The 22245-nt window shown below is 46.8% G+C and overlaps 2 protein-coding genes and 1 long non-coding RNA gene across 16 annotated transcripts in view; 1 reads left to right on the top strand and 2 right to left on the bottom strand.

Annotated features, from left to right (window-relative positions):
- CHDH (choline dehydrogenase) overlaps positions 1–19096 on the top strand; it is a 39760-nt gene extending 20664 nt beyond the window's left edge. For 2 of the 3 annotated variants that reach the window (XM_042979168.1, XM_042979167.1), the window contains 7 exons: positions 9463–10221; positions 10822–10973; positions 11858–11987; positions 12954–13088; positions 14304–14446; positions 14939–15041; positions 15774–19096. In XM_042979168.1, the coding sequence (XP_042835102.1) occupies positions 9519–10221; positions 10822–10973; positions 11858–11987; positions 12954–13088; positions 14304–14446; positions 14939–15041; positions 15774–16192 (1785 nt within the window). In that variant the 5' untranslated portion in view covers positions 9463–9518 and the 3' untranslated portion in view covers positions 16193–19096. The remainder of the gene's footprint in view (positions 1–9462; positions 10222–10821; positions 10974–11857; positions 11988–12953; positions 13089–14303; positions 14447–14938; positions 15042–15773) is intronic. The other variant, XM_042979169.1, reaches the window with a different exon arrangement.
- Positions 11531–18149, bottom strand: LOC122236674. 12 transcript variants are annotated; one of them, XR_006214845.1, is made up of 6 exons: positions 18057–18149; positions 17854–17943; positions 17607–17737; positions 17006–17126; positions 14444–14669; positions 11531–12027 (listed from the first exon to the last, which is right to left on the bottom strand). It is a non-coding gene; the product is annotated as an uncharacterized LOC122236674 (long non-coding RNA). The 12 variants fall into 12 exon arrangements; XR_006214847.1 differs by having other exon boundaries at positions 11531–12024; XR_006214849.1 differs by lacking the exon at positions 11531–12027 and adding an exon at positions 12034–12809.
- Positions 19097–20599: 1503 nt separating the features above from the next.
- The window catches only part of CACNA1D (calcium voltage-gated channel subunit alpha1 D), a 301420-nt gene continuing 299774 nt past the window's right edge, over positions 20600–22245 (bottom strand). The window contains exon 48 of the mRNA XM_042977073.1: positions 20600–22144. Within this exon, the coding sequence (XP_042833007.1) occupies positions 21851–22144 (294 nt within the window). The 3' untranslated portion in view covers positions 20600–21850. The remainder of the gene's footprint in view (positions 22145–22245) is intronic.

Here is a 22245-nt window from a genome sequence, read left to right as displayed (position 1 = left end):
TACCATCAATTTGAGATCTGGCTTTTCTAATATAAGCATTATAATGCCATATATTTCCTCAAAGCACTGCTTTACCTGAATTCCACACATTTTGGTCTCTTGTGTTTTCATTTTCATTCAGTTCAAACATGTGCTAATTTCTCTTGTGATCTCTTTTTTGACTCATGGGTTTTATAGAAGAGTGTTGCTTAATTTCTTATGGTGATATACATATAGATATCTATCTATCTCTATATAATTTCTAAATCATTTTGTGGACAGACAACATACTTTGTGTCATTTCAGTCCTTTTGCATTTGTTGAGATTCTTATTATAGCCCAGAACAAGGTCTCTCGTAGTGAGGTATATTTGCAAAGAACATGTATTCTGCTGTTGTTTGGGTGTTTAATAATAAGTGTTAATTAGGTCAATGTAGTTCATAATGTTGTTCAAGTTTTCTATATTCTGATTTTTTGCCTAGTTGTTTTATCTGTTACTGAGAGGGGGAGTGTTGAAGTCTCCAGGTGTAACTGTGTATTTATTTATTCATTTCTCCTTTCAGTTCTGTCATTTTGGCTTCATGATTTTGAAGCTCTATTAGGCACATACACATTTAGAATTGTTTTGTCTTTGATAAATTAGCCCTTTTATCATCTTGAAATGTCTTCCTAACCTTGGTAATATTCTTTGTACTGAAGTCTACATTGTCTAAAATTAATATATTCAGTCTAATTGTTTTTTTGTAGACTGTTTTTATATACAGTTTATGTGGTGCGTCTATTTTTCCATTTTTTTATTACCTGTGTCCTTGTATTTAAAGTGGTGTGTTTTTTTTTTCTGTAGGCAGTACATACTTGAGTCTTTTAAAAAATTCCACCTGACAATTTCTGCATTTTTATTAGAGTGTTTATACTATTTACAGTTAATGTAATTATTGATATGGTTTGATTTAAATCTAACATTTTACTATTTGCTCTTTATTTGTCCTATCTCTTTTAAGTTTCTTTTACCTCTTGGTTATTTTAGATTATTTTATCTCCACTATTGATTTATTAGCTGCAATTCTTATTTACTTTTTAGTGATTATGATAGGGTTTATGATATATACCTTTCACTTATCACAGTATACCTTCAAATAATATTGTACCACTTCATGTAGGGTATAAAAACCTTACAAAAGTATACTTCTATTTCCCCCATCCCATACTTTGTGCTTTTATTGTTATATATATTTTAATGCTACATATATTATAAACCCTATTATATATTTTACTACCTTTGCTTTTGACAGTCAATTATATTCTGAAAAGATAAAAAAATAAGGGGAGTTTGGTTTTTTGTCTCATTTTTTCTTTGTTCATTTGTTTCTTAAATTACACATATTAATGAAATTATATGGTATCTATCTTTCTGTGACTTATTTCACTCAGCATTATACCGTCTAGATCCCTCCATGTTGTTGCCAATGGCAATATTTCATTATTTTTTATAGCTGAGTAATATTCCATTGTGTAATACACCGCATTTTCTTTATTCATTCATCTATCCAAGGATACATACGTTGCTTTCATATCTTGACTATTGTGAATAATGCTCAATAAACAGAGATGCATATATCTTTTTAAATTAGTGTTTTTGTTTTCTCTGGGTAAATACCCAGAAGTGGAATTACTGGATCATATAGTATTTCTGTTTTTAATAATTTGAGGAAACTACATTTTCCATAGTGGCTGCACCGATTTACATTCCTACCAATAATACAGGAGAGTTCCCTTTTCTCCACATCCTTGCCAACACTTGTTTTTTCTTGTCCTTTTGATACTAGCCATTCTGGCTGGTGTGAGGCGATTTCTCATTGTGGTTTTGATTTATATTTCTGTAATGATTTGTAATGCTGAACATCTTTTCATGTGTCTGTTGACCATCTGTATGTCTTCTTTGGAAAAATAGGTCTATTCAGGTCCTCTGCCCATTTTTAAATTAGATTATTTGTTTTTCTGGTGTTGAGTTGTGCAAGTTCTTTATCTTTTTTGGATATTTACCCCTTATCAGATAAATCATTTTGCAGATATTTTCTCCCATCCATTCATTCTTCTCTCAAACATCTTGTGTTTTCATTTTGTTGATGGTTTCCTTTGCTGTGCAAAAGTTTTTTAACTTGATGTAATCCCAGGTTTTTCTTTTTCCTTTTCTCTTTTGTTTGCTTTGCCTGGAGAGACCAATCCAGAAAAATAATGCTAAAGCAGATGTCAGAATTTACTATCTATGTTTACTTCTCTGATTCTTATGGTTTTAGATGTTACATTTAGGTCCTTAATCCATTTTGAGTTTATTTTTGTGTATGGTGTAGGAAAGTGGCCCAATTTCATTCTTTTGCACATAGCTGTCCCATTTGCCCAACAAAAAGAGACTTTTTCCTATTGTGTATTCTTGCCTCCTTTGTGATAGATTATTTGACCATGTAAGTACAGGTTTATTTCTGGGCTCTCTGTTCTGTTCCATTGATCTATGTGTCTATTTTTGTGACAGTATCATACTGTTTTGATTACTATGGCTTTGTAGTGTAGTTTGAAATCTGGGAGCATTATATCTCCAGCCTTGTTCTTCTTTCTGAAGAATGTTTTGGCTATTCAGGGTCTTTTGTGGTTCCATACAAATCTGAGGACTACTTGTTCTAGTTCTGTGAAAAATCAATTGTTACTTTGATAGGGATTGCACTGAATCTGTAGATTGCTTGGTGAAGTATGGACATTATTTTTTTTTTTAATTTTTTTTTAACGTTTATTTATTTTTGAGACAGAGAGAGACAGAGCATGAACGGGGGAGGGGCAGAGAGAGAGGGAGACACAGAATCAGAAACAGGCTCCAGGCTCTGAGCCATCAGCCCAGAGCCCAACGCGGGGCTCGAACCCACAGACCGTGAGATCGTGACCTGAGCTGAAGTCGGATGCTTAACTGACTGAGCCGCCCAGGCGCCCCAAGTATGGACATTTTAATGATATTAATTCTTCAGACCTATCTTTCCATTTATTTGTGTCATCTCCAATTTCATTCGTTGATATCTTATAGTTCAGAATACAGGTCTTTGATCTCCTTGGTTAAATTTATTCTTAGGTATTTTATTCTTTTTGATACAATTGTAAATGGGATTATTTTCTTTATTTCTCTTTCTGCCAGTTTATTATTAGTGTATAGAAACTCAACAGAGTTCTGTATATTAATTTTGTATCCTGCAACTTTACTGAATTCATTTATTAGTTCCAGTAGTTTTTTTTTTTTTAATCTTTAGGTGTTTTTGTTTTTGTTTTTTAATCTATAGTATCATGCCATCTGCCAAGAGTGACAGTTTTACTTTTTCTTTACTAATTTGGATGCCTTTTATTTCTTTTTCTTGTCTGATTGCTGTGGCTAGGGCTTATGGTACTATGTTGAATGAATGTGGTGAGAGTGGACATCCTTGTCTTATTCCTGATGTTAGAGGGAAAGCTTTTAGCTTTTCACCATTGACTATGAAATTAGCTGTGGGTGTGTCATATATGGCCATTATTATTTTGAGACATGTTTCTTCTCTGCCCGTTTTGTTGATAGTTTTTATCATGAATAGATGTTGAATTTTGTGATTTTTTTCCCTGTATTTATTGAGAGGATTGCATGATTTTTATTCTTCATTTTGTTAATATGGTGTATCAGGTTGATTGATTTGCAAATATTGAATCACCCTTGCATCCCTGAAATAAATCCCATTGATTGTGGTGAATGATCCTTTTAATATATTGTTTTATAATTGGGTTTGCTAATATTTTGTTGAGAAATTTTGCATCATTGTTTATCAGGGATATTGGTCTATAATTTTCTTGTAGTATCTTTGTGTGGTTTTGGTATCAGGGTAATGCTGGCCTCATAGAATGAATTTGGAAGCATTCCTGTCTCTTCTATTTTTTGGAATAGTTTGAGAAGGATAGGTATTAATGCTAATTCAAATGTTTGATACAGTTCACCTGTGAAGCTATCTGGTCCTGGACTTTTGTTTGTTGAGATCTTTGTCATTACTGATTCAATTTCATTACTACTAGTAGGTCTGTTCCAATTTTTTTTTATTAAAAAATTTTTAACATTTATTAATGAGAGACAGAGAGAGACAGAGCATGAGCATGGGAGGGGCCAAGAGACTGGGAGACACAGAATCTGAAGCAAGCTCCAGGCTCTGAGCTGTCAGCACAGAGCCCAACACGGGGCTTGAACTCAGAAACTGAGAGATCACAACCTGAGCCGAAGTAGGACGCTTAACCAACTGAGCCACCCAGGTGCCCCTGGTCTGTTCCAATTTTTTTATTTATTCCTGATTCAGTCTTGGAAAATTGTATGTTTCTAGAAATTTATCCACTTCTAGGTTTTTCAGTTTGTTGATGTATAATTTTTCATAGTTGTCTCATAATCCTTTGTATTTCTGTGGTGTTGGTTGTAATTTCTCTTTTTCGTGAGTTTTCTTTTTTTTCCTTGATGAATCTGGCTAGAGGTTTATCAATTTTGCTTATCTTTTCAAAGAACCAGCTCTTAGTTTCATTGATCTTTTCTATAGTGTTTTTTTAGTCTATGTATTTCTGCTCTGATATTAATTCCTTCCTTCTGCTGACTTTGGGCTTTCTTCTTTTTCTAGTTAGATTGAGATTTTTGTTTGTTTGTTTCTTGACTGTATCATTATAAATTTCTCTCTTAGAACTATTTTTGCTAAGTCCCAAAGATTTTGAACCATTGTGTTTCCATTTTCATTTGTCTCTAGATATTTTTAAATTTCCTCCTTTATTTCTTCATTGACCTATTGGTTGTTTAGTAGCATGTTGTTTAGTTTCTGTGTGTTTGCGTTTTTTTCTAGTAATTGATTTCTAGTTTCATACCATCATGGTTGGAAAAGATGCTTGATACGATTTCATGCTTTTAAAATTTATTGAAACTTGTATTTTGGCCTAACATGAGAGCTATTTTGGAGAACATTACATGTGCACTTTAAAAGAATGTATATTCTGTTGTTTTGGGATGGAATGTTCTGTATATATCTGTTAAGTCTATCTGGTCTTAATTTCCATTCTAAACTACTGTTTCCTTATTGATTTTTTTTGCATGGATGATCTATCTAGTCTTGAAGTGGGATTTTAAACTCCTCTACTATTATTGTATTACTATCAATTTCTCCCTGTAAGTCTGCTCATATTTGTTTCATATGTTTAGGTCCTCCTATGTTGGGTGCGCAGATATTTACAATTGTTATATTCTCTTGTATTGATCACTTTATCATTATGTATCTCTTGTTACAGTCTTTATTTTAATGTTTATTTATTTTAGAAAGAGAGAGGGTGTGAGGGGGCAAGGGGCAAAGAGAGAGAGGGAGACAGAATCCCAAGCAATCTCTGTACTTTTGGCACAGAGCCCGATGCAGGGCTTGAACCCACAGACTGTGAGATCATGACCTGAGGGGTTTTTTTTTGTTTTTTTTGTTTTGTTTTTTTTTTTTTGCTTCCAATATCTTTTTCCACTTCTTCACTTTGAATCTGCTTGTGTCTATGTGTCTTTAGGTCTGAAGCAAGTCTTTTATAGACAGCATATAGATGGGTCTTATTTTTGTATTAATTCAGTCATCCTGTGTCTTTTGATTGAAGCATTTATCCATTTACATTTAAAGTAATTATTGATAGGTATATACTTATTACCATTTTGTAAATTGTTTTCTGGTTGTTTTTTGTAGTTGTTCTATACTCCTTTCTTGCTCTCTTCCATTCTGATTTGGTGACTTTTTTTAGTGTTGCGCTTTGGTTCCTTTGTCTTTATTTTTGCGTACTTATTACACATTTTTGGTTTGTGGTTACTATAAGACTCATATATGACATCCTCTGTATGTAACACTCTGTATTTTAAAGTCAGTCATTTAAGTTTGAACATATTCTGAAAGTACTACATTTTTACTCTCCTCCTCCATGTTTTAATGTATATGACATCATATTTTTATATCTTTTTATTTTGTGTATCCCTTAACCAATTTTTGTAGGTATAATTGATTTTACTACTTTTGTCTTTTACCTTCATACTAGCTTTTTAAGTGATTATGTTATTACTATGTTTGCTTTTGCCAGTGAAATTTACTGGTGAATTTACCAGTGAAATTTACTTTACTTTTTATGTTTCCTTTCATAATTTTCTTCTAACTATGATCTTTTCTTTTCCTCTTAAAGAGATCCCTTTAACATTTCTTGTAAGGTTGGTTTAGTGGTGATGAACATTTTCAACTTTTGTTTGTCTGAAAAACTATCTCCCCTTTAATTCTAAACAATAACTTTGCCAGATAAAGTATTCTTGGTTATAAGCTTTTTCCTTTCAGCACTTTGAATATATTATATCCCTCTCTTCTTCTTGCAAAGTTTCTGCTGAAAATCTGGTGATAGCCCTAATGGGGTTTTCCTTCTATGTAGCTATTTGCTTTTCTCTTCCTGCTTTTAAGATTCTCTGTAATTTCTGCCATTTTAATTATCATGTGCCTTGGTGTAGACCTCCTGGGTCCATTGTGTTAGGGGATTTTTGTGCTTCCTGAACCTGGATGTCTGTTTTCATCCCCAGGCTAAGGAAATTTTCAGCTATTATTTCTTAAAATAAGTTTTCTTCCCCATTCTCTCTCTCTCTCTCTCTCTCTCTCTCTCTCTCTCTCTCTCTTTCTCTCTCTTTTCTCTTCTCTTTCTGGGATCTCTTTAATGTGAAGAGGTTAGTGTTAGTACACTTGATGTTGTCTCAGAGGTCCCTTCATCTGTCCTCATTAAAAATTCTTTTTCTTTTTGCTGTTCACCTTGGGTGCTTTCCCCTACCCTGTGTTCCAGATTGCCAAGCTGTTCCTCTGCATCCTCTAATCTGCTGTTGATTTCCTCTATTGTTCAGTTACTTTTAGTCCACTCTGATTTGTTCCTTTTTATATTTTCTGTCTCCTTGTTGATGTTCTCTCTGAGCTCCTCTACTCTTCTCACAAGTCAAGTGAGCATCCTTATCACCATTACTTTGGATTCTTCAGCAGGTAGATTGCCGATCTCCACTTTGCTTAGTTCTTTTTCTGAGGCCCTGTCATCATCTTCTGTTTGGAACATATTCCTCTGTGTCCTCATTCTGTTTGACTCTGTGTTTGTTTCTGTGCATTAGGTAGGGTAGGTATGTCTCCTGGTCTTAAAAGTAATGGCCTTGTGCGGAAGTGCAGTCTCCCCTGGTCACCAGAACCAGGCACTCAAGGAGTGTCCCTGTGCGGGCTGCTTGCTCCCTCCTGTTGCGACTGGGCCACAACTTGTGTGGTGTAATGATGGGCAGGACTGGTCCCTGGTGTGGCTGGCTGAATGGCTCGGCTGTAGCCGCTGCAGGCATGCTGGTGTGTGGTGCCGGCTGTCTGCTTCCCCAGGGCAGGTGTCACTTTGGAATGGTGCCAGTCCTGGCCGAGGCTGCCTTCCAGGTGTGCTGGGGCAGGAGCCACTTTGGAGGGACACCTGCTGGGGCATGTGGGTTGGGTGGTGTGGGTCCACAGGGGAATGCTGGTGGGGGATGAGTGATGCCAGCAAGGTGGATGAAGTATCAGAACTGGCTCCTGTAAGCAGCCAGCCACCTAGGCTGAAGGAGGGCAAGAAAAATGGCGTCACCAGCACTTCCATCTCTGGAGAAATCTCCTATAGACCCCTGCCCTTTCAGCAAACGTGGTAAAATTAGTCAATAAATCTTCTTCACATTTAAGCCAGGTGCTTTTCAAACTGCTGCTCTCCTGTTGGGTCTCAGACAGAGTGATGTAGCGCACTGGCCCTTTAAGAGCAGACTCTTGGTTTCCTATAGCCCTCCAGCTCTCCCACAGTTAAGCCTACTGATTTTTAAAGCCAGACATTATAGGGGCTCATCTTTCCGGGGCACATCCCCAGGGTGGGGATGCCCAGTGTGGGGTTTGATCCCCTTGCTCCTCAGGGAGGACCTACTCAGGGAGGGAGCAGACCTCCTCTGGGATGGTATTCTCCCCACTTGTGGCCTGTGTGCCTGGGGTTTGGTTCCCGACCATGTCTCTGACCCTCCCACCCTTCTTGATAGGACCTTCTCTTTACGTCATTAGCTGTGGAATAGCTGGTCTGCCAGTCTTCAGGTGGTTTTCAGAGTGAGCTGCATTCTGTGTACTTGTTGCCCTCCTGTGTCTGTGGGAGGAGGTGAGCTCAGGGTCCTCCTCCTTCACTGTCTTCCCCTGCTCCTAATCTGTGTCTCTCAAATTTGTGTTAAATGCTGGACCTTATGTGTAACAGGACAGTAGTGACCTAGGTAAATAGTATTAATGCCTAGAAAAGAACATGCCTTCATTCTACCAGGTCATCAGTGTGGAGTGTTGAGCCACGGCTGGGAGTTGAATGGTGGGCACTGCTACCCCCTACTAGTATGGGGCCTGGAGTGCTAGAAGTCTCTTCGGTGTTCTGGCTTTCAGGAGGCCCTGGGGCTTCTTTCTCCTGTGCCTGAGTAAATGGGGGTCTGGCTCTTTCTCTACACTCTTACCTCTTAGCCCGCCTCCAGTGGTAGGCTGCTGTTGTTACTTGGGGCAGGCTCATGGGCGGAGGGGGGAAGAGGGTTTTTTTGAGGCTCTTTAGCTCTCTTGTGGCGTCAGTCTTGGGCAGGTCTCGGGTGGGGCTCTCTCAGGTGTTCTTGTGTCAGTAGAGTGGGATATCCTGGTTCTTTTTCACCTCTGTGCACTAAGTGTGTTGGGATTAATTTGCACATTGTTGGGAAAGGCCCCTCCAGAAGCTATTGGCATTTGGTTGTTTGAACTCCAGCACTCCACAGAGTGAACTTTGAAGATTGTAGCTCTGACCCCATCATCTGCTGAAAGCCGTCTAGGACACCCATGGCCCTCAGGTCAGAGGCTTTGAGCTTTGCAGCCTCCAGCCCCTCACTCTGCCCTTCCTTCAGTTACTGAAGTCTTGTCTGTCTCCCTAGCCCAGCCCATCAGTCTTGAGGGCAGATTCTTGTTCTCTGTGTACTTCTAGAGATGAAATGGTGCCTGGTAGGGTCTCAGCAACTGCCTTAGGTGGGCGAACAATGAGTGCAAGCCTAGAAAGCCCTTACCTCCCCTGCATTCCAGCAGATAGACAGACACCTGCCAGGTCCAGGTTCAGGCACACATGTCACAGAGAGGCCTTTCTGGGGACCACCCCACTTCTCAAGTTTAGAGAGGAGCCTCTCTCCTGTGCTCCCAGCCCTGTGTTTGTCAGCCCTGGCAGGGATCTCACAGTACTGATCTCCTGTGTCAACCTCTGCTCCCTCCTTCTAGTTCCCCAGCACAGGGACTTGCCTGCCAGGTCTGCCTCACCCAGCCTGAGGTGGGCACTTGGTGAGCCTGTGGGGGACTTTTGCGGCGCTGATGCAGCTGCTTCAGCTTTGGGCTGATTCTGCAAGTGCATGTCAAGTTAAAAATTTTAAAGCTTCTTTTCCTGTTTTAGGAACAGTGAGTCATCACGCTCCTTTTGGTGGATGCACGAGGACTTCGGCTGGAAGCATGTGGAGTGTCCTGCGAGGCTGGAGGAGAAGGCATCTGAGAGCATGGGGAGCCCTGGGGCGGCAGCGGCCCCCCAGCGTCCGTGCTCTGGCCAGCGCAGGCCCCGGGACTGGGGACGAGTACAGTCACGTGGTGGTGGGTGCGGGCTCGGCGGGCTGCGTGCTGGCCGGGCGGCTCACCGAGGACGCGGACAGGCGTGTGCTGCTGCTGGAGGCCGGGCCCAAGGACATGCTTGCTGGGAGCAAGCGGCTCTCGTGGAAGATCCACATGCCTGCGGCCCTCGTGGCCAACCTGTGCGATGACAGGTACAACTGGTGCTACCACACGGAACCGCAGCCAGGCCTCGACGGCCGCGTGCTGTACTGGCCGCGCGGCCGGGTCTGGGGAGGCTCGTCGTCGCTCAACGCCATGGTCTACATCCGCGGGCACGCAGAGGACTACAACCGCTGGCAGCGGGAAGGCGCGGTCGGCTGGGACTACGAGCACTGCCTGCCCTACTTCCGCAAGGCGCAGAGCCACGAACTGGGTGCCAACAGGTACCGCGGCGGCGACGGGCCACTACACGTGTCCCGGGGCAAGACCAACCACGCGCTGCACCACGCCTTCCTGGAGGCGGCGCAGCAGGCTGGCTACCCCCTCACTGAGGACATGAACGGCTTCCAGCAAGAAGGCTTCGGATGGATGGACATGACCATCCACCAAGGTAGCACAAGGCTCCCGTCCCCCATCTCCCTGGTTCCTCCTTTTGCCCATCACAGCCCCATCCCCCTGCCCCCATCATGGTCAGTGAGAATAAACGGGCTAGTATGAGGCCGAGATGACGGAGGTCTCACGCCTCCTACAGGCCACAGAATACAATTCGTAGCCAGTGAGAAATGACTTGGAGACAGACTCTCGGGCATCCTTTAGGCCTCTGGCCTCTGTTGTGGAGAGTCAGCTCTTTGACCAAAGAGACTTACAGATGAGGAAACTGAGGCAAAGAGCACTGAAGTGCCTTGCACACAGCAGGACAGAGGCAGGGCCTGGGTTGACCCAGGGCCCTTGCCTGCCTCTATAGAGTTCTTACCCCCTTGTATTAGGTGCTCCTGGTCATCCTGTTGGGAGTGGAGGGTGTTTTTCCACCCCAGATGGATGTGGATTTCAGTCCTGCAGAGACTTGGTTTTAGCCCTACTTTGCAGGAGGAGCTTGTCCTGCCAGGGGAAGGTCACATTCTATCTTTCTTCAGCCCCAGCCCCACCCTCCCACCCCCACATCAGGCAAAGGGGCAGGGGCTGTGCCTGATCGCCTTGCTCTGTCTGCCAGGCAAGCGCTGGAGCACAGCCTGTGCGTACCTGCACCCAGCACTGAGCCGCCCCAACCTCACCGCCGAGGCCCAGACGTTTGTGAACAGGGTACTGTTTGAAGGCACGCGTGCAGTGGGTGTGGAGTACATCAAGAATGGCCAGAGCCACCGGGTGAGTGAGTTACTTCCAGGCTGGCGCAGTCGAGATGGAAGGGAATGAGCAGTCACCCTAGTGGTCATGCTTAGTGTGGGTAGCAGTTGGGCTCTTATCCCCAGGGTCTCAGAGGTGAGGAAGCCCTCAGTCCAGCCACCTGCAGAGAGCCCATGGTGGCTCCTGTGAGCCTCTGTCTGCCCCTCCCCACCTCAGAGCAGGCTCCTAGAACCTTCCATACCTTTTGAGAAATTGATAGGTTTGTACTAAGGCTTTAAAAACCACAAATGTGATCATAATCCATATTTCAACACTACACTTTTTAAAAATATGTATTCATTTATTTTTGAGAGAAAATGTGCAAGCAGGGGAAGGGGCAGAGAGAGAGAGAGAGAGAGAGAGAGAGAGAGAATCCCAAGAAGGCTCCATTATGTCAGCACAGAACCCAATGCAGGGCTTGATCCCATGAACTGAGCCAAAATCAAGAGCCAGATGCCTAACTGGCTGAGCCACCCGGGTGCCCCCAGCACTATGCTGTTCTCCACTTAGCAGTGTGTCAGGATCATTCTGCCTCTATGTGAAGATCTGACTCACTGCTTGCTTTATTGAAGCTGCTTGTTGGAGTGTCTGGGGCTCTACAGTCCCGTTTTTAAGACCATCGTTACAGCGTGACTGTTGCAGAACGTATCAGCATGTGAAGCACGCTTCAGTGTCGCACCCGCACCCGGGAGCTGCATGTGTGGAGCGCCCTTCATAGAGCGGCCCGCTGAGCATCCCCTTCCTTACTCTGGGGCCTGGGAACGGAATCCCCACCCATCACTCGGGGACATCACACCAAGGCCACGCTCTCGGGGTTCTGTCTCGCTTTTCAGGAAGCGTGACCTGCGTGCCTCTGCCTCTTCCAGGCTTACGCCAGCAAGGAGGTGATTCTGAGCGGGGGCGCCATCAACTCTCCACAGCTGCTCATGCTCTCGGGTGTCGGCAACGCAGACGACCTCAGGAAACTGGGTATCCCGGTGGTGTGCCACCTTCCCGGTGAGCTCCCTTTGCTGCTGCTCCTCAGAGGGGGCCTCTGCTAATAAAACAGCTTATTGAAGTGCATTAGCGTGGAGCTGGGGAGGGGGCAGCAGTCAGCTTTCCTCAGAACGGCCACATTCTTCCCACGAGCCTCACTGGACAGCCCTATCCCAGGCACCCCAGTCTTTGTGTTGTTTTTCCCCTTTCCTGGCCCTACTGTCCCACTCAGAAGTGATGCCCCTCCAGCAGCGAGCTTCCACCCGAAAAGCCCACTGGGCCAGGCTCGGATATGTCACCAGGGCAGCCCAAGGGTGAGAGGGGTCCAGGCCTATGTGTTTTCTGTCCTCAGGACTCAGCAGCAGCCCTGACATTAAAGAAGCCAACTCGGTGTTTCAGAGCATGCTTTTCATGTTAAGACAATTATTCCAAGCCTAAAATTTATCTTACAAACTGTCTTTAATGCCCATTAGGGCTTCTTGTCTCTCTTATAACCCAAACTGCCCCCAAAATGACCCTTTGTGTATTGAGGCTTTATCAGAAGAGGTTTGTGAAAGTGCTGGCCTGTGACAGTGTCTGCCCAGCATGACAAGCCCTGATTCCCTCCTTCCCTGGAGGTGCAGGTGGGGCCGTCAGTCCATCTGACAACAGCTTAGTGGTGCCTGCTGAATGCCTGGGCCCTATCCTCAGGGAGGGTGCTGCATGGCAGGAAGGCATCGGGATGGTTACAGGGACTGCCCCGGGAGTGAGTGATAAGGGCAGGTGGCTTGGGCAGCATGAGAGGACTAGACTTGGCAATGAGCGTAGGGATGGCGTCCCAGGAGGCGACCTTTAAGCAGAAACCTGAGGAATAAGCAGGAGCTGGCTCAGCAGGTATGTGGATAGGTTTAGGGGAAGTTTTCAAAACCAGGGGAAGTCGAGAGGCCAGGTACAGCTAATAAGCCCCTCTTGGAAGCCATCTTTCCTAACCATTCCCTCCCATTTCAGGAGTTGGCCAGAACCTGCAAGACCACCTGGAGATATACGTCCAGCAGGCATGTACCCTCCCCATCACTCTCCATTCAGCACAGAAGCCCTTGAGGAAAGTCCGGATTGGTCTAGAGTGGCTCTGGAAGTTCACAGGTGGGTGTCCTGGTCTGGGACCATAGTAGAACTGATCTGTGGGCAGCACAGCCTCCTCCCTAAGGTGCTGAGCAAGGGCTCTGGCTTCAAGTCACTTGTTCAGAACTTAGCTATACCATTTGCCTCAGCTTTCCTATCTGCATGATGGGGATACATAGTCCTGCCTGGAAGGCTGTTGTGAGGACCAGATGAGGTGGCCCAGGGCCTGTCCAGGGTGAGACTCCCGAACCTGGGTGCCACTCTTCCTTACAGATAGCCAGGGATGGCCTCATGCTGGACACCCTCTGGGGTCCAAGGAGCCTGGAGAAAAAGCACACTCAGCATCCATTTCTCAGCAGTTTCAGTTTGTTTTCGGAGTCCCAGAGCAGTCCCCGGGGTAGGAAGTGGTGCTTTGAAATCGTATTCAGCATGTGTTTCTCCCACACCTGCCACGTACTGTGTGCTGTGCCAATAAGGCAGGTTCCCTTGAGGAGCTTACACTTTGGTGGGGTCAGTGGAAAGAAACCACGTAAACATGCTTAAGTTTTAAGATCAGGGTGTTAATAAAGTAGAGAATGGTGACAGAGTATATCTGAGAGCTAGGGAGAGTATGTACAAAGGCCCTAGGTCTAGGCATCTGGTGTTCGAAGAACAAGTCTGTTGGGCCAGAGAGACTGCAGCATGTTGAGAAAGCAGGGGTGCGATGGAAGAGACTCCATCATGAGGGTAGGCCGGGACACCAGCAAGGAGTCCACTGGAGCTGCCAGTGAGGAGGGGGTCTCAGCCTGGGCTGAGGGAGGGGGTGGGGGGGTATTGCCAAGTAGATGGATCCCAGTAGATTTTGGAGCTGAAGTCAGTGAGGCTTTCTGAGGGTCAGATGGTGGGCGACGAAGAAGAGGAGGAGGCAGGGACAGCTCGAATGTCTGACTTAGGCCTTGTATGAAAGAACAGCCTGTCAGGGGTAGAGCCTGGGGTGGGAAAGTTCAGGATACCGGGCCACATCAGGCCTCACAGTTGGGTCTGTGGTGGAGGACGCTGGGGGGGGTGGGGGGGGGCGTGGCAAAGCCGAAAGGCCCTTGGCATGTAGCTGATGTTAAAACCTGTGGTGTTGGGTGAGCCCACCTGAGGGAGAGATGCCAGAGTTGAGCACATGGGTCTAGGCACCAGAACAGAGGCCAGGAGGGGTGAGGGTGGGGGGCAGCCTGCCATGCTCTGATCCACTCTTCTGATCCTCAGGGGATGGAGCCACAGCCCATCTGGAAACAGGCGGATTCATCCGGAGCCAGCCTGGGGTCCCTCACCCGGACATCCAGTTCCATTTCCTGCCATCCCAAGTGATCGACCACGGACGGGTCCCCACCCAGCAGGAAGCTTACCAGGTGAGCAGACAGCTTCATCTTGTCATCAAGCAGCGCTCTGCTCACTGCAGCAGGGCCCTCGGGTGGGGGCGGGGTGAGGCCCAGGAGCCTGTGCGCTGCCCCCCAGCTGCTCAGTGGGTCGGAGGGGAGAGGAGGAGTCTGGAGTCTTCATGAGGCAGTGTGTGTGGTACGTGGAAAGCGGAGACCTGCGCCCAGCTGAGGGCAGATGCTCTAGGGATCTAGACTGCCAGAAATAGACAAATGAGGCCAACGGCCCTGGGATTTCTAGCCCCTGGAAGTTTAAGACATCAGGTATAAAGCCAGGAAGCAGCAGTGATTCAGCAAGGTGATCACTTGTGGAAGCGGGGAAGGGGGTAAGATGCAAACAAATACTAAAATGTGTCTGCTCTTAATTGCCTTTGGATGTGGAGTCTCAGCCCACAGGAAACCCCAGGGCCTAAGCTACTGACTCAGAAGGTTGAAGGAGGTCACAGCTTCCTCTGGTTCTTCTAGGTGCATGTGGGGACCATGCGGGGCACGAGTGTGGGCTGGCTCAAACTGAGAAGTGCCAACCCCCGGGACCACCCGGTGATTCAACCCAACTACTTGTCAACAGGTAATTCTCCAACCCCTCTGTTTCCCCCTGGCCTGGGCTTGCCGAGTCATTTGTTCAATGAATGAATGAATGAATGAATGAATGCCTTCATGGGGTTTACATTTATCTCTGAATCCTACTCCTGGACCACATTTTCTGAGACACATCACCCCGCCCCCCGCCCCAATTCTAGGTTATAAACTTGGCACATGCTGCTAGGTAGTGCCCTGGGGCCCTTGAAGTAACCCTGGGATGTCCTTTTACACAGCAGGAGAGATTTGTAGCTTTCAGAACAATCTACCAGAAGGTGCAAGGAGATCTGGCTGTGTACAATGGGGCTCACGGAGACTGTTGCTCGTTACTCTGAGTTTCGTCCAGAAGCAGATTACATTCCTGGGCCTGCCTCTTTGCATGCAGCAAAACCGAGCACTCCCCACTGGGCAGGTCTTGCTCGATAATGACCCGTAGCGTGCTCACAGCTACACTGCCGGAGGCAGGGTGTACGGTCTCACCTCCAAGTTAAACCTAGGGCCCCCGGGGCAGGCTGTGTCCACCTAGGGTGCTGTTTGCCTTCGTGGGATGCTGCTTGGTTGCAGTCTAACTGGCTCTGAGTAGGTGACAGGCAATCTGGTGGCTCCATGTCCCTGAACTGTGTCCCCTGGGGCAGCTTACTGAGCCTCTCTGTGCTCAGAATCCGTTGGCAGAGCCAGCATGGTAAAAGGAATCACCTCACCTATTTCTTCTCATCAACAGAAGCCGACATTAAGGACTTCCGACAATGTGTGAAGCTGACCAGAGAAATTTTTGCTCAGAAAGCCCTAGAACCATTCCGAGGGAAAGAGCTCCAGCCAGGAAGCCACGTGCAGTCAGATAAAGAGATAGATGCCTTCGTGCGGGCGAAAGCGGACAGCGCCTACCACCCCTCGTGCACCTGTAAGATGGGCCAGCCCTCTGACCCCACTGCCGTGGTGGACCCACAGACCAGGGTGCTTGGAGTGGAAAACCTCAGGGTGGTTGATGCCTCCATCATGCCCAGTGTGGTCAGCGGCAACCTTAACGCCCCCACCATCATGATCGCAGAGAAAGCAGCTGACATCATCAAGGGGCAGCCTGCACTCCAGGACAAGGACGTCCCTGTCTATAAGCCCGGAAGTCTGGCCACCCAGCGCTGAGGCAGTCACTGCCTGAGAAGCCTCCCGACAAGCGAAGAGGGTCAGCAGAGTCCCTGCCCTCAGTGTCCTTTCCTGAAACTGTCTAGAATGTTAGGATTCAGTGGCTGAGAATGGGTTAATCTCTTAGGATGGGAGACCAGTATCAGGGCGGCAAAGCAGGTTTCTTTTCCCCAGCATTTTCCTGCGGGCCCCTCCCCCTGCCTCCTGAAGGGGCAGCAGAGGGGACCAAGGGACAGGCCAAAGGAAGATGATGGTTAACTTCTGCCATGGCCTTGTCTTAATAGTCCAGGTTCTGGTCAGACTTGAGGGAAGTGGTTCCCTCTCAGGCCTCCCTCTTAAGGCGAGTCGCTCTAATAGCAGGGTGCTGTGCCCAGAAGCTAGGTGGTGGCTAGACCACACTGGGTTCTCAGGGTGGGGGCATCCCCCGCCTCAGGCTGCACGCTGTAGCTGAGGCCTGTGCGTAAGCCTCCGGTGTCCCTGTTTGGAGGGCAAGCTGCCTGCTGGGAGAAACACAGTCTTCCCCCGTGCTTCCCGATCTCACTCCCAGTTGGGCCACTCTGAGGGCCCACCTCGCCAGTGCTCTGGTTCTTACTAAACACAGCCCAATGGGAAGATTTCTGGACCTTGATCTAAAGAAGCTTCTGGAGAGTCTCTTCCCTACCATAGGTTTCATGATTTAGCATTTTAAAAGATTTTCCTGTTACCAGGGAAACCTAGAAATCCAGAGCAGACCCCACAGACCAGACCACTGCTCCATGCCAAAGCAGCTGGCCCAAGAGGACCCTTTCCCATCAGCCTGGGGAAGTGACTCACAGCGGACAAAGCCGGCTAATTCATATTCTGCGGACATCCACAGGACCCGACTGGGATGGAGCTGAGGCTGATGGAAAAAGTTGTCAAGTCAAACTAGGTACCCGATCCTGTAAAAGTACAACTGAGTGAAAGAAAAAATAAGTTGGCAAAGATTTGAGTTGGGGGGGGGGGGAGGGGGGTGGAGAGCAGATACAAGAAGCATTTAAAATAGTTCTTTGATCTTTAAACGTCCTATAATCCAATAATGTAATCCAGTAACTTCTTTTTGAATGGAGATGCCTTAGCCAGACTGCTCTCACAGGGTAATGGAAATAAATGTGTTTTGGATGGATCTTTCTAAAGATCTCCAAGGCCACTTCCCACAGCAGGGGAGAAAAGGATTGTTCCATGGAAAGCTGCTGTGCTAGACACAGAACAGGGAGGGGAAGAAAATGGGGGCGTTACAGGCTTCCCCCCAGGGTCAGAGTGGATCGAGGTGTCATGGAGGCCAGACAGCCACAACTTGTGTTTGTGAGACAGACCTTCCAGAAAGATGGAGAGAAGAAAACCATGACACCTCTCCTTCCTTTAAAAATTTTAAGTGGCTCTGGTTTACTCTTACCTGTATCTTGCTGCATTTTCTGTCCCAAGGGAGGTTCTAAATCTGCCAAGAGATTGATTTCTTCTAGGGAAGTCCCCGTGTGCCCCCGCATCCATGGTCCACAACTGTCAGCCTCAGGGCCTGGGAGCCGCCTGCAGGGGTGAAGGAAGATCAGAGGAGGGCAGCTGCCAATCTCACTGCTCTGAGGGCCAATGAGTGACAAGTTGGGTAGGTGGAGGGGTCCAGGCCTGCCTGTGACTGTGCTGACCTTGTCTAGTGCGGGTAAGCCAGGTGACACAGCCATTCTATTCTGTGGTGGTCTCAGTCTCTGGAGCAGTGGCTGCTTTGCCTCCTGTGTCTGTATTGTAAGATAAGCAGAGGTGAGAGGAGGTACGTGATCTTGCACGGCTGGATTACATCTAGGCCCCTCTCCCACTCTCGGTCACCGAGCCTCATCCCATATGATCATACAGTGTAGCCAGATGCAGAAATAGAGTGGACCGCGAGTGTTCTGTATCCAGGCCCCACAGAAGTCAAGGCGAAACACTGTGTTGTCGGGGTTCAGCCACAAGATGGAATAGTGTGCTTTGAAGTGGCTCCTCGCTCCAGCCAGGACAGGGGAGCGTGCAGCCGTCTGGCGGAGTGGAATAGTGGCCCGTGTCATAATAGGCCATCTCAAGGTTCCATTGCCATGAGGGAACCTTCAGCCTCAGAAAGAGGGCTGTTGGCTGGGGAAGCCAGAGAGGGGAGAAAAGTGCCTATCGGGTTAGGGAGGCTGAGCTACAGTCAGGCATCCCTTGGGGGCCCCCAGAGACCAGGCCAGCACTCAGCCGTGAGAGAATCTTCTTGAAGCCCCTTGGCAAAGCACCCATGATACCTAAACAGAAGAATGTACTTTTCAAAAAATGGTTGAAAAAGTATAACAGGAAGCTGTGTATATACCTGAATGGGCTCTGGGCATGGACCCCTTTGAAGAAGACTGCGTTCAAGCTGCCGCGTCAGCAGAAGGTTCTTCCTGGTAGAACGGAGGACAGACGGCACGGAAACCGGAGCAGCTCACCAGCAGCATGACCAGGAATGGCAGGTCCTGGAAGCCGGATCCTGGCTTCCAGACGTGCAGCCTCTCTGCTTCCGGGGCAACTGTAGGAATCCTCATTTCCATAAAATCAGATAGCTTCTCCTCTCCAGCCAAACTCTTTTCCTCCCCACAAAGGCTGTTTCCTGTTTCTACCAACTTAACATCAGATCTAATATCTACATCCTTTTCCCTTAAAACCTAGAGGGAAACACATGCCTTCTCCACCAGCCCTGTTCTGAGACCCAGGCCGTCTCCCATTCCCTCTCTCCTGCCACCATCCCCACAGGGTGTCTGCAAGGCCACTCTCGCTGGTGCTCCCATGTTGGAGGCAAGGGCCCCAGGCCTGCTCCCCATTCTCCTAGTCTGCCCTCTGAAGCCCCCAGGAAGGAAAGAATACTATTTTGGAGAAATAAAAACTTTGTCAACAATGAGAGCCCAGCTGGTGTCTGTTTTTGAGTCTGGTAGGAGCTGGAGCTCTGTGCCAGACGATAGGTCTGTTGCTGACCAGTGTTCAGAACAAACCAACGCCCATCATAACAGCGGAAACCTTTGTAGGAGAACAGGCAGTTGGCAAAGACACTAAAGACCATAAAAAATGTGAAATAAACTGCCCTGGTTCCTTTCATAAGCGTGGGGTCAGCAGTGAGGTAGGTAAAGCCCATGCTGTGTGCCCTGTGTACCAAGAGGCTTCCCAGGCTTGGGCAGACTCCCAGAGCTAGAAAGCCCTGTCTGGCCAGGCTGCCAGGATAGAAACCAGAGAGAATGCTTAATGAGGATCCTGCTCATTGGTAGTTAAATCCAAGCTGACATATCTATTTGTGATATTAAGAAAAACATGAGAAACCAAATGTACTATTTTTTAGGGGGTGGGAGGGGGCCCAAAAAGGAGAGACATTTAATCTTAAAACTTTCTAAAGCAAAGGAAAAAAATAACACATCCTCTACAACTTCAGTTTTGTTTTTGTTTTTGTTTGTTTTTTTTTTTTACAAAGAACAACTTAATGGTTGATAGGAGATTGAACCAGGCTTAAAGCAGACCTGTTAAGAGCAGTACAGCTTATAAAAATGCTAGTTTTTACTGACTGGAAAAGATTGTGGCCTGCACCAAAAAACCCCATCCTGGGAGGGCAGTTTGGGCTGCTGCTAAGTCGTAGTAATGCCCAGCGGAGACGATGGGGACAGTGGGTTAGCCCTTTAAGAAGAAACTGCTCTCGGCAGCTGGTGTTACCTTCTGCATTAAGGAGGGAGCCATGAGGGTAACACAAAGTTATGCAGTTACAGAACCGCCCTCGCCAGAGTGCCTGCCCCTTCTGAAGCTCTCCCTGCCCTGTTCCAGGTCTTTGCAAGGAGAGCTCCCTAACACAAAATTCTTACACAGTTTTGTTCTGAAGAACATTTTGCATTTTAATAAAAAAAAATTATGTCAGGAAATAGTCATTTACAAACCTGGAAGTGTTTTTGCCTGGATCTGGAGTAAGAATGTCTTAAGAAGAGGTTTGTAAGGTCTTCATAACAAAGTGTTATTTATAAAACAAAACGAAACAAAAACCCAAAACATTAACAGGTCATGTAGGTGATATTTAAAAATTTTGAACCAAAAACTGCTACCTGTATTTTTGACCGCAGGGAATCCCTGCCAAGGAAAGTTGACAAACGGCGTAATTCTTTGAAAAGAAAAGGAAGCCTGGGTGGGTCTAATGGTCCAAAAGTGGGTTTTCATCAGGAAGTACAATCGGGGTGTGAGTACGTTCTAATGAAAACTTCAGCCCTCATTCAGTTGCATATAAAAGCCCTCGGAGAGAACACACAGTACAGCAATGTTTTGTAAAAAGGCAACAATATGATTTGTGGACACCTCTGACGTTCTCATCCCACAGATCATCGCTTTGCCTCCCCCCTCCCCATTCGCCCCCCCCCCCACCCGCCCCAACTCCTTATTTAAGACAAGCACAGTAGCCATCCCCAGGGAGCAAGGAAGGGCAGAGGAACTTCAAAAATGCCTTGTGGGGGCAGCTGAGGAAACCACCACTGTGAACGCCACAAGGTCAGAGTAACCAGCTCGACCTACTGTAATGAACTTGTTGAAGGGTCAGTAGAATAAAAGTTGCAACCCACGGTGGACCAGAGGTCCACTATCAAATCCTAGCACTCTTGCCCAAAGCCAAGACTGTAAATCGTCATCTGGTGTATCTTGGGTTAAGGTAGATTTATAGTAACTCAAAATATTTTAGAAAAATCTCTGTAGTGTCAAGTTCTTTCGAACTTAAAATGTCATCCCCAAAAGATTTTTCACTGAATAAAGGAGAATTGGCTCTATTTCTTCTACTTCTGTACAGCCCAAGTAAAAATGCTAATAATTTCTAGATTTCGGTGGGGAACTACCATTATTAGGACCCATAGATATTGCTGCAGTTCAAATACGGTACAATAATTACAAAATATAGACCATCTCTTTACAAATACAAATTATAGTATATTACAAGTCATGTACAGTAAATCTATAATTTTTAAACAAACTAGCGTATCTAAGTTTACCTGGTTGCGAGTGCATGATTATTCCAGTTTACAGTTGCCCTTAACCTGACAGTCAGAAACCAACTGAGTGACGCTCTCTCTTGTAAACTGGGGTCACATAACAGAAAACCTCGTGGATAAGGTCCTGCTCCCCTCTCAGGATGACGGCTGGTAGGTAGGTCCTGATTTACACACTGTATTTCAGAACAGCTAAACAGAAACCAGGAAGCAGTGTATCTGGGGGAAGAGGGTTTAAAAATGGATATGCTGGGCCCAGTGAATGTCTGATATGCTAGACCGATGGCTGAGGTAATGACACAGGTGTGGTGATCGTCATCACCTTTAACCTTCCCCACCATGCCAGCAGGTGGGTGGGCGCGGGTGAGCGCCTGGGGGGGCACTCTGGACAAGTGGGCTGGGCTTGTCCGACCTCCTCGCCGGTCCTCCCCAAGAGGGCTGGACCTGCTGCTTCCGACAGCTGGAGCCGGGCACACGTGCGCGGCTGTTCCCTACCAGGTTTATGGCTTCCTTGAGGCATGACATCACTTGTACAAAAGTCTAATTGAATATGGACTCCACACTAGTGCCTAAACTTTCCTAACTACGAGGCACTTTTTCCCTGGCCCTCTGGCGCCCCACCTGAGGCCAGAGCCAGTCTGCCCCTCCCTGGGGGCTACAGGGTGGTGATGCATATCATTTCATCTGCCAGGTCTTCCTCATCCCTTCCAGGGTCGGGCTCTTCATCGCTGTAGCCTGGCCCGAAGTCCTGGAGCTCATAGTCCTGCCGGTGTGACACGGGGCCCACACCCCCGTTGGCCCGGGGATGTACAGTCCCGTTGAGCAGGTTGCTGGCTGCACTCTCCATCTCGTCGATGGTTAGGTCACAGGCATCGGCGATTTCGTGTTTTGTGGCCGATACAAATTTTGGGTCCCTTGCATACCGTCCTAAACCTTCGGATATCAGGACCTGTATGGGACAAATGCATCGCGTGAATGTGTTACAAGGCTTTGGGGGTGGGGGTGGGGCAGGGAATGACAAAGGAGCCACCTCGAGCCCTAACTGCAGGA

Source organism: Panthera tigris, chromosome A2 (genome assembly GCF_018350195.1).
Source record: "Panthera tigris isolate Pti1 chromosome A2, P.tigris_Pti1_mat1.1, whole genome shotgun sequence".
NCBI lineage: Eukaryota > Metazoa > Chordata > Mammalia > Carnivora > Felidae > Panthera > Panthera tigris.
This window is presented reverse-complemented; position numbering and strand designations above follow the sequence as displayed.